General features: G+C 35.2%; 1 protein-coding gene across 2 annotated transcripts in view; it reads left to right on the forward strand.

Annotated features, from left to right (window-relative positions):
- LOC111629329 (patched domain-containing protein 3-like) overlaps window positions 1–11,555 on the forward strand; it is a 17,046-nt gene extending 5,491 nt beyond the window's left edge. For both annotated transcript variants that reach the window (XM_023373218.1, XM_023373219.1), the window contains exons 2-4: window positions 4,404–5,404; window positions 9,533–9,868; window positions 10,024–11,555. In XM_023373218.1, coding sequence (XP_023228986.1) covers window positions 4,411–5,404; window positions 9,533–9,868; window positions 10,024–11,366 — 2,673 coding nt within the window. In that variant the 5' untranslated portion in view covers window positions 4,404–4,410 and the 3' untranslated portion in view covers window positions 11,367–11,555. The remainder of the gene's footprint in view (window positions 1–4,403; window positions 5,405–9,532; window positions 9,869–10,023) is intronic.
- The last annotated feature ends 254 nt before the right edge of the window (window positions 11,556–11,809 follow it).

Raw genomic sequence — 11,809 nt, forward strand, 5'->3', positions numbered from 1 at the left:
CACTGACGATAACATTCATGTGGTTACTATACAGGTTGGACAAATTACAATCAGCAATATCTATAAACCCCCAGCTATAACTTGGCCACAACACGTCTTACCACATTTACCCCATCCTGCTGTCTACTTGGGAGACTTCAACAGCCACCATGAATGCTGGAAATACCGTGACACTGATAAAAATGGTGACATGGTATTTAAATGGGCAGAGGAAAATAATCTTTATCTTCTGTTTGATGCTAAAGATCGATGCACCTTTAGGTCCAGCGCTTGGGGTTGTGAATATAATCCTGACTTGTGCTTTGTGTCTTCAGATAACAATAGACAACCGTTATCAGCTACACGAACAGTTTTAAATCAGTTCCCGCATAGCCAGCACTGCCCAATAATTATTGGAATTGGACTTAGTATTCCTATAGTAAATAGTATACCACGCCCAAGATGGAATTTTAACAAGGCTAACTGGACTTTGTTCTCAGAAGATCTTGACAAATGTTTGGGATGGATCCCACCTACATCCAACAATTATAAAAGGTTTGTTGGAGCACTGTTTAGCGTAGCCAAGAAATGTATACCTAGAGGATATCGCAAGATTTATATCCCAGGATGGAGTGAAAAAAGTGAATCACTATATAGGAAGTTCCTAGAATCTGGTGATCTTGAATTAGGGGATGAATTACTTCATAGCTTAGATGACGCCAGGCGCCTTAGATGGATAAACACTGTACAAAATTTGGATTTTACAAAGTCAAGTAGGAAGGCATGGTCCCTGCTTAGTAGATTGGGAGGAGCGACTGTCAAATCAGGTAGAGAAATCTTGATTACTCCAAATAGTATTGCAGAACATATACTAAACATATCTAGAGCTCCTAGAGATCGTGAATTCACAATTAAGATTAAAAAAGAACTTACGTCCATTAAAGCTAAATGTTTAAATGATACAGCGTACTCTCTACCTTTTGATACTGAAGAAATCTATGCTGCCCTTAAACAAATAAAAGCTGGTAAAGCCCCTGGAAATGATGGTGTCCATCCTGAATTCCTGTTACACAGCGGCAAGTATACTAAGCAATGGCTGGCTCGCTTCTTTACTGACATCTTACAGAAAGGTGAAATTCCTTTCGCTATGAAACAAGCTAAAATCATAGCTATCCTGAAACCTGGAAAACCTAACGATAGACCAGAGAGCTATCGACCTATCTCACTCTTGAGTGTGATGTATAAGCTATTAGAGAGACTTCTTTACAACAGATTGAGCAATACAATTTTTGAGAATATTCCGGTAGAGCAGGCTGGTTTTCGACCGAATAGGAGCTGCTCAGACCAGGTACTAGCCTTCACTACTTTTGTGGAGGCTGGATACCAAAGGCAATTAAAAACATCTGCAGTATACATCGATCTCACTGCAGCATATGATACTGTCTGGCGGCATGGCCTAATCTATAAGCTGCTTCGAGTGATACCCTGCTTAAAAATAGTTAAAATAATTGATGAGATGTTAAATAACCGACCCTTTCAAGTTGTCATGGGAAATTCGAGAAGTAGCATACGAAAACTAAATAATGGCCTACCTCAAGGCTCTGTCCTGGCACCACTGCTTTTTAGTCTTTACATAGCTGACTTGCCTCAAACAAAGGCAAGGAAATTTGGATATGCAGACGATTGGGTGATTGCCACGAGACATAAAGACCTTGCAATTACTGAAAAGATCCTGACAGAGGACTTATCAACCTTAGGACAATATTTTCGCCAGTGGAGACTTCAATTGAGTAAAACAAAAACTGAAGCTTCATGCTTTCATCTTAATAATAAGCTGGCAAATGAAGAATTAAAGGTTTACTTTGACAACAATTTATTGAAACATAATATGAACCCGAAATATCTTGGCGTCACTTTGGATAGAACTTTATCTTTTAAAACACATCTGATGAATTTAGCTGCCAAGGTTAATACCAGAAACAACATCCTCCAAAGACTATGTGGAACTACATGGGGTTCTTCGCCGTCCACCTTACGGATCTCTGCTCTTGGCTTGGTTTTCTCTGCAGCAGAATACTGTGCACCGGTATGGATGAACAGTACTCACATTAAAAAACTGGATGCCCAACTAAATGCTACTCTACGTATCATAACAGGTACTCTTAAATCAACTCCTATTCACTGGTTACCTATTTTGAGCCATATCCCTCCATCTGCACTCCGAAGGGACAGCACTTTGCTCAGGGAATATAGGAAAATATTGTCTAATCCACAACTTCCGATCCATCAGGATATTGATGACCTCAACATAAATCGACTTAAATCAAGACACCCTCCTCTTATAAGAGCTAAATCCCTGCATTCCAATAATTTCAACCTCACTGAATCTTGGAAAAGGCTCTGGGCTGATGTCTCTCCGGTGGACAGTCGACAACTTCCTTGTATCACAAAGCGACCACCTGGATTTGAGTTATCCAGAAATCTTTGGAGTGTGTTAAATAGGATTCGGACCAAACATGGGTTGTGCAGGGACAGTCTTTTTAGGTGGGGAAAAGTTGCATCCCCACAGTGTGACTGTGGTGCTGAAAGACAGACTATACATCATATCTTGGAAGATTGTCCAGTAAGATCTTTTCCGGGACAACTGAGTGACTTCCTGATTATGACTGAAAGTGTTTTAAACTATATTTCTAACTTAGATTTACATTTATGATTTGTGTTCTTACTTTTTCTGCTTTCTGTTCTTGTTAACAATTAGATGTGTAGCCATACGCTAAATAAATAAATAATGGTTCTTGTTGTGACGTCTAAATGACGCCGAGCGAACTCAGCGCCACTACCGAGTCGGTAATCCGGTCGTTGATTGGTCAGGTCGTCAACTTTCTTTAACACAGGAAGTATAGGATGTTGATCGTCGGTGGCCGGGTCTGCCGAGTAGTTTGTTCGGAAACCGAGTTATCGTAGGGCTACCGAAGCAAATGTGGTGTTTAAAATTTGGTTCGTAAAGCAACTTGTTCGTAAACAGGAACATTCGTAACCCGAGATGTAATTGTAAATCTCAGATCGTACAAATGTCTCATTTATTTTATTGTTACGAATAAAAACGTACGAAAATTCAGGAAAAGTTTTCGAACAGTTATAAAATTCAGAAATTTCAGAAACACGTTTGAATATTATAAAAAAAGTAAAATACTGTTATAGGGGAGATCGGGGCAAGATCGGCATGTTAAGCTTTACTTAAATTTTGTGTAATAAATACTGCTGTAAACTGAAAAAAAAGCTTTGCATATTGTCTATTGGAATGTTACCTTACTATAGAACTGGTTAAAATCAGTTTGGAAATAAAAATAATTAAAATAATTACAACTTTACAAGAAGAGAGAAATTGACGAAGTTGCCCCGGGTATAGGGGCAAGATCGGCAACTTCTCTCTTTTTGTAAAGTTGTAATTATTTTAATTATTTTTATTAAAGTTGCCCCTGGTATAGGGGCAACAGTAATGGGGCAAGATAGGCACGTATATAAAATTATGTTATTAACAATGTATAAGTTGGAATTCACTATTAAAACAAAGAAATACAAATCCAACACCCATTTAATATTATTACAACGAAATGCAAGTTCAAAGACATATATACATGAATAACAAATGCAAACATGTTTTCATTTATCATCTGTTTGATTTTTATCCTTTGCTTCTAATGTGGCTTTATGTTGCCGATCTTACCCCGCTAGTCATGATTTCGAAACATTAAGTACAACCCTGAGAACAGAATGCCAAGCCACGATCTGGCCACGTGAATAAGTTGAAGTTACATCCTTCTAACAGGAAAAGTAACTTTCGTTATCATGGAATTATAACAAAACCTGCCAATTCAATATAAATGGAAAAAAAATATTATATGGAATTGAACGAAAATGAAAATTTGCTTGATAATTCAACTACGCTTGTTGGAGAACAATAAAAACACTACACTCAACAAGCCACCAATAAAACTCAACTGCCTAACCTATAACCAAAGTCTCCTTTTAATTTGTTTTTAAAAAAAAGCGCTTGACAAACTTGCCCCGCATGCCGAAGTTGCCCCGATCTCCCCTAATATTGATGATTTGCATACAAACATTTTTTGTCGTTCTTACTTTCTTACTGAGCGATATAAAAAACCTTATTTTATAAAGGATATTTATTAAAATTAAATAACGGCAATAAAAATATCTCATAATTAAATTCAGTTTAGCGAATGTAAAGTTTCATCGTGATATTGAGTAGGCCTAAATACGATAATAAAAATGTTTAAAATATATAACAATATAAAATATATACGCATTAATTAATATATAAAATATTAATGCGTAGAGCTGCATTAATGTTAAAAAGACAAATTTAAAATGGAACTTAACACTTATGTATTGTTTCTTTTCAGATTGAAAATGCCGATAAAAGCGGGATTGGCCTACAAGTTTTTATCTAAGAGGTTCGAAAATCACGGAAGAATCGTCAACAGAAATGCCCCCTGGTTCTTGGCTTTTCCCATTTTCATTACACTTTTTTTGACTACGGGAATTCAGAGATTAAAAATAAACTTTAGTGACGATACACTGATTAGCGAAATCGGTATCATCGGCAAATATAAATCGCTCTTAACCGAGTTGTTTCCCACCGATTATTCAGAATTCTACCCCGAAAAATCCGTGGAACCACTTTATTACGGGACTGTAATCGTCGAGCCAAAAGACAAAGGATCTGTTTTACGATCATCCGTCTTCCAAGAAATAACGAAGTTAGACAAAATCATACGTGAATTTACCATTACGGACGAAGGCCGGTGGAAGTACGAAGATTTGTGCGCTAAAAATAAGAAAAGATGTTGGCGGAATAAAATCCTTCTTCTCCAAAAGCACATGGCTCAAATAGAAAACGGAACATTTCCACTTAAATATCCTAGAAACGACAGCGACGATATCAAAGAGGAAGAATACAATTTAGTCTCTTTAGGAGGAGTCACCGTTAATAATAAAAGTGAAATCATTTCTGCTCGAGCTCTTAGATTAGTTTATATTTTAAACAGTCGGGATAAAACACGAAAAAGACTGAGCAGAAAATGGCAGAAGAATTTTATCGAAAACATCGATAAGCTGAACTTTAGCGACATAAATGTGGTCAAAGATCACTCTTTTTCTTACGAAGAATCGAAAACGAACCTTTTACTGCTTTTCAGAAAGTACGTGTTCTATTCTATGTTATTAATGGTACTTTTCGTTATTGGGACGTGCCTTTCGCCGGATTTTCTCAGAAGCAAGCCGTGGATAGGAATCTTGTCCACGGTTGTTACTGGCATGAGTGTAATTTCCGGAATTGGATTATTGATGTACTCAGGAATTGCCATTACGGTTACGACTGTTATTGTTCCGTTTCTTGTCTTAGGTAAGTTTTCATTTTTCATGAATAGTAATTATTTTAATGAACCCGTTTTGCTTACTTTATTCAGTAATATCAGTTTAACTTGAAAAATAACTAATTCAAAATAACTTCAATAAAAAAATTTTCTAGTTTAAAAAAGATTACAAATTTCATTAAAGCATTTTTAGTTAGTTCAGGCGTAAAATAGTCCGCAACAATTCCTAATTAGATAGAAACAATTTAAAATACATAAAATACAGCGTGTCAACGTAATAGTGAAAAAAGCCTGTTTACATTTCCCAATTACAATGAAATACTTCGTAATGGACTTAACAAAATTAATTAATGACAAAAGTAAACTTTCGTACATGGTTTAAGAATTAGATATATACAAAGATATATGCATTTATTTATTTATTGCAACAAAACTATATCTATTATATAGCCTATACATACATTCAATGGAGATTCAATAAAAACTAAGTTAGGAATGATGATAAAAATGTTTCGTCTCGATAACCTTACAAGAGAGAAAGAGGACTTCAAATCTTAAACCACTAAATCTATCCTGACGAGAGAGTTTATATATTTGAGTTAAACATAATACCTCATTACGGTTCCTTATTTTCTTGTGTCGTTTACGGGGCTGGCCGCGGTTTCCTACATTTGCGAGAAACTCTGTTACTCCGGACACGAACTTTCTCGAGAGTTCAGTTTCCCGGTTCTAGCGTTGGGCGTTTGTGTTTGGCCCTATTTACAGTATATTAGTCGTCCAATGATCTGGGATGATTCGAGTCACCCGAGGAGAGAAACAACGACATAATATCAAAGTCAACATCTCTCCTCAGAAAATTCGTTCTATTGATAAATCGAAAGGAAATTTCTGTGATTCACGACTACAAAGCAAATGGTTTTTGTTTGTAAAATTTTTAAATTTTCAATTTAAACATAAAGTATCAGCCCGAGATTCAACACAAGTATCCCCGTGTATCGAACGTACTGTAATTTATAACAGCCGTTAGCTAGCATATTTAGGCCACCTTTATGCGTGAAAAGATGTCGTGTTTCGTTACTTACGCGATATTTTTTATAGAGAATCGTCGTGTTCTTTGTCTTCTAGCGCTAGTAAGATACGCAATCAATAAGATACGAAATCTGTTTACGCGTATTTTATCTCTCGCATTTACTCAAAATATTTTAAGTGTATGAAATATACTGATCTTTCAAAACTGATGGAATGTACTGTACAGCAAGATATTAATACGACATTGCAAATTGTTATACAGTAGAGTCCCGAAAACTCGTCACTCGATAACCCGGTAGTCCGGATAACTCGTCCACACCCTGGCAGGGCGAAAAAACCTCTACTTGATTTTCATTATAGAGAGCTTTATGTCTCATAAAGTATTTTTCTGAGGTCTGTCTTCTCAGGTAAATTACTGTACACTGTGTATTCATTAATTTTCATTTTCATGTAGTAACGGCTCTATGCCTTCATAAAGGACGTATTTTTCCTTTGTTTAAGGGTATTTGGGCAGTTTATTCTCTGTCGTATTCTCGAGCAAACAATACATACAAGTACAGTACAGTATTTTCTGAGGAAACACTCGTACTTATTCTTTTTTAACCCCATTCCCGATTACCCGGCATTTTCACAAACTCGGCCACTCTTCGGTCCACATTAGGCCGAGTTTTCGAGACTTTACTCTATCTGTACTTTAAAAACGCGGTAGGTAAATCAGCTTTGTGTCGTCTCATAGAAAATAAGCTAAAGATGTTTGAATTTCTTTGATAAGTTACAAAAGATGCTTTTATTCATCTCGTGGCCGTTCTGCTCTGGACAAGATACCTGTTTTATTTCGAGTACGATAACTCAATTCAAACAGCAAGTTGTTTATGGGGTATCTAAGATTACGAAAAAGGTGGAAGCAAAAATAAAACAAACTCTCCTTCAGATCATTGTGCCAAAGTACAGTGTGTCATTTACTCAGATGTTTTAAATGTCGCAATTCTGAAAGCTTTTTACTATATCTGGTAAAATTACTGCCCGTGAAGTCCTCTTAGATTACTTCAATTTCCACTCGTTTTATCTTTCTCGAAGGCGTGCACGAATGTTTACACTTTACCATCTATTTGCAACTTAGTATACTGACTATCGGTAGGGGCTTAAGTAGTCGATTAAGGCAAACATCTAGGAGTTGTAGCACGAATGTTGGCCACACTAGAGACTTGGGGATTTTACACCTTTCATTTGAGAAGAATTAAAATCGGAATTTTAAAAGTACAAAACTTTTATTATATTCAAAAGAATCTATTCGCTATCTCTAAGAATGATTAGGGAAAAGTAGGGAAGTATCGGACAAGCATTGTTTCTAAAATTTGCTGCAAGTGGCAGAACTGTGAAGACACCGGAATGTTAGGTAAATGAAGAAAGTTTAGATTCCGCCATATTTAGTCAATCAGCAGTGTTGAGGACATGTGGCAGAAAATTTGGTTTTTTAAATAGTGTTTTGAGTAAACGAAAATAACTTCTAGATGCCATAGCTTGCCTGAAAATGAGAATAAGTTGTTTTTTTATTAATTGTTGAAAACAACATTTTTCGTTCTTTAACTTGTAGGCCAAAAATTTCCTTAAGCTTAATAATACGTATGTGGTAACCGATGTTGTGTTCGATGATGTTGCGGGTTGTATCGGACAAAAATGTTGTGGTTTGTATGGGACAGAGGTGTTACGGGTTGTATCGGAAACAGTTTAAGGTTGATAAGAATTATACTCTCACGAAATGTGTTTGTTTTACGGGACAATATGGATAAAGTACGGCAGAAGAATGGAGAGAATGAAGGGAAAAAAGACTCTATGTAACTAAGAGAAAACTGCAGGGGGAAAATCGTCTAAATAAAGAGAGACAAAGAAAGAAAGCAGTAGATAGGCCTAAATCAGTTCAAGGAATGAGAGGAGACCAAGAGACTCGCAGCATCATCTGTGGTGAAACCTTTGTAGAAGACTGGATTCAGTGTAGGATTTGTGAAGGTTGGGCTCACAAAATTGCGCCGGTCTTGAAGGAAACAATCTGTTTTATGAATGTAATCTTTTTAATACTAAAAAAGAAAAAAAGTAAACACAGAATGCATTTGTCATTAAAACGAATTGTTAAATTTCAGACTGATAATTTTTTAATTTTTCTCATTTATACCATTTTCTTATCATGTATTAACTTAGTTTTACGATCTGTAATTTGTACTTTTATAAATTTGTCAAAAATAACTCTGCCTAATAATAGAAAGTTGCAGAATTTTCTCTTGTCCGATACAACCCTCCACAATTGAACTTGATAAAATGATTGTAAAAAAACTTATTAATATTTTTATTTTAGAAAAATGAGTTTTAGCAGGTGTTTTTATAAGACAATGAAGTTTTGTATGGAATGTAATCTGGACCAATTGAGTTGTAAAAATATTTTATAATATAGGAGAAGTTTAGGTGTCCGATACTACCCGACCTTCCCCAATATCGAAACTTTGCATAGTAAACTATTTCATATAAAGAAGGCATAAATCCTCATAAAACGAGATACGTGCTTTACATATTACATAAATGTGACTAAACGACAAAAAATAAAAAAATATATCTATGAAGTGGCAAAATCCATCACCGCACTCTCCGTCATTCTTGTTTTTTTCGTGAAAAGAAAATAGCTGAAATGTACAGAAAGCGAGGACAAGACATGATTTTATAATCAAATAAAATGTATTAGCAGTAGATGAGATAGTTAATAAGAAAGAATCATGCAAATACGACGAAACTATTTTAAATTGTTTTATGGCAAAACACAAAAAAAAAGCATAACGTAAAAAGCTGTAATTTTATTCGTAGTGTTGTAATTACGTAAGCGCTTGGCATTACACAAACCAAAATGAAAAGCATATCTTCAGTAAATCATTATAATTATCCAAGAATATGTTTACGTTATCTTTGCAAAGTATTGTACAGTACATTTAAATTGTTATAATAATGAAAGTGTAATTAAGTTAAATTTATAAATTACATATATTTTATCGTAAAACGAAAGATAATCAGTTGAAATATTTCGGATATTACACGCTGAAAAATTACTATCGTAAACGAGATTGTATTATTGTCTTTGCATGTAGGAATCGGGATGGACGATACGTTTATTATGTTATCGGCTTGGATGAAAGCAGAAAAGACAAAATCTGTAGAAGACAAAATGGCAGAAATGTTCTCCGAAACGGGTGTTTCTATAACCATCACATCCCTCACCAACATCACTTCTTTCGTAGTGGGGATTATATTTAATTCGGTACCCGAATTTCGAGAGTTCTGCTTATTCATGGCAACGTGTTTGACCTTCGACTACATCTACCAAATCACGTTTATCGGAGCTTGTTTTGTGTATTGTGGAAAAGCTGAAGAAAAGAATTTACATTCCTTATTATTTCTTCCTTTGAAGAAATTCTCTTCTACAGGTAAAAACAAATTAATATTAAATAAATATTTGTCAATAGATAATAATTATTGAATTATATCATTACTTATTTAATAATTATATTCTATTGGAAAAAGTTATATTTGTCTACAAGATTTTCAGAAAATGAAATAATACGAATATTTTTACTCGCAGGTAGAAAGAGTTTCCTGAAAAACATATTTTGCTACGTTCAACCCGAATCCACCGATAAAAACACTCGTTGTTGGCTTATTAGTAACACGTGGGAAAATTTCATCCAATCTCTGACAACGAATGTTGCAAAACTTTTTGTAATAATATTGTATCTCTTGTATTTAGGATTCGCAATTTGGGGCATTACCAAACTGTCTTTTGAAGCTAATTTAAATTTAAACGTCATCGGGGACACATATCGAGATCGATATTATAGATTACAGAAACAATATTATTATCAATATCAACACAGATTACAGTTTATTATTCTAGAGAAGCTGGATTACGCCGATCCTCTGGTCCAACAGAAAGTCGAAAAAACGATGCAAACGTTAGAATCCGATCCTCTGATTGGTGGATCGCTAATGACGGAATCCTGGTTGAGGAGTTATCTTCGGTTTGTTTCGGATAAGAGAATATCTCTGTTGTTCTCTTCGTATAATTTGACAAACACCGAGGATTTTATATTTGTTCTTAGGAATTTTTTTCTTCGTATTCCCGAGGCGAAAAGATTTAAAAACGACATTTCGTTCGATTCAAATAACAGAGATATCGTCGCTTCTCGTTTCTTTCTTCAAACGAATGTGACTAGAGACGGAAAACATTTCTATTCTCAATTAGTGAAAATGAGAAGAAAATTAGACGAAACTCCATTGAATGGGATTATATATAATTGGAATTTTTTCTATTTCGATTTAGTCGATATAATTCCCGTTACGGCTAGCCAAACCTTCTCCGTCGTGTTGGCGGCAATATTTGTCGTTTGCGTTATTCTCTTGCCGAGTTACGTTTCTATCTTATGTGTGCTGTTAGACATAGTTTCTGCGGGGATAGGCGTTCTAGGTTACATGTCGTACTGTAACATTAATCTGAACTTGAACTCTATTACCATGTTCATTATCGTTATTGGATTTTCTGTAGATAACGCGGCCCACGTGTCGTGTGCTTACGTCTCTTCCAGCGATACCGATCCTAATCGTCGTTTAGTTAGGGCCGTATCTTTGACCGGAATACCGGTCATTCAAGGTTGTACCACGACCGTTTTAGCCTTAGTAATGAATGTATTTTTACCTTCGCCGGAATCGCACGACGCAGTAATCATAATAAGCATTTCTTGTGCCATAGCGATCTTGCACGGAGTGTTATTTATTCCCGTCATCATGACTCTTTTAAGTTCGATTGGCAGGAATTCGTGCAAAAGACAAAATCGCGAAGACGAGAACGTAAATGATATTTTTCCCAAACAAAAATCTGCTCCGTGTGGAGTGGTAAACCTGGCAATGAAAGAAATCGACGATAATTAAGTACGAGACGTTAACTTTTTACGGACAATTAACGTATTCGCCCGAATATAACGCGACCCCGAATTTAACGCGACTCCACAATTTTCATAAAGTTATTTAGAAAAAAATAATACTCATAAAAGGATTCAAAGAAAGTAAAATTCAATGAGATAAGCATTTATTTATGTAATTACAGTACAGCGTCGTTTATCCGAATCAATTGGGGACTGGGGTGGTTCGGATAACTTATTTTTCGGATAACGAATTATGTACGAAAAAAATATATTAATTTATCCCATGTTGAAATTTTTCTCCGTTGCGTGTCGCTTCGCGTTGAATTTTCGTCGATGTTAAGCCTAACGAAGACTATTGTATCATTAAAAATTATTTTTTTATTTTTTACAAACAAAATAAATATATTGAAAAATATAAAAACAATAAAAAATTATACTTCAGATGTTTAT

This window comes from Centruroides sculpturatus, unplaced genomic scaffold (assembly GCF_000671375.1).
Source record: "Centruroides sculpturatus isolate CEXI.00-Female unplaced genomic scaffold, Cexi_2.0 scaffold395, whole genome shotgun sequence".
NCBI classification, from domain to species: Eukaryota; Metazoa; Arthropoda; class Arachnida; order Scorpiones; family Buthidae; genus Centruroides; species Centruroides sculpturatus.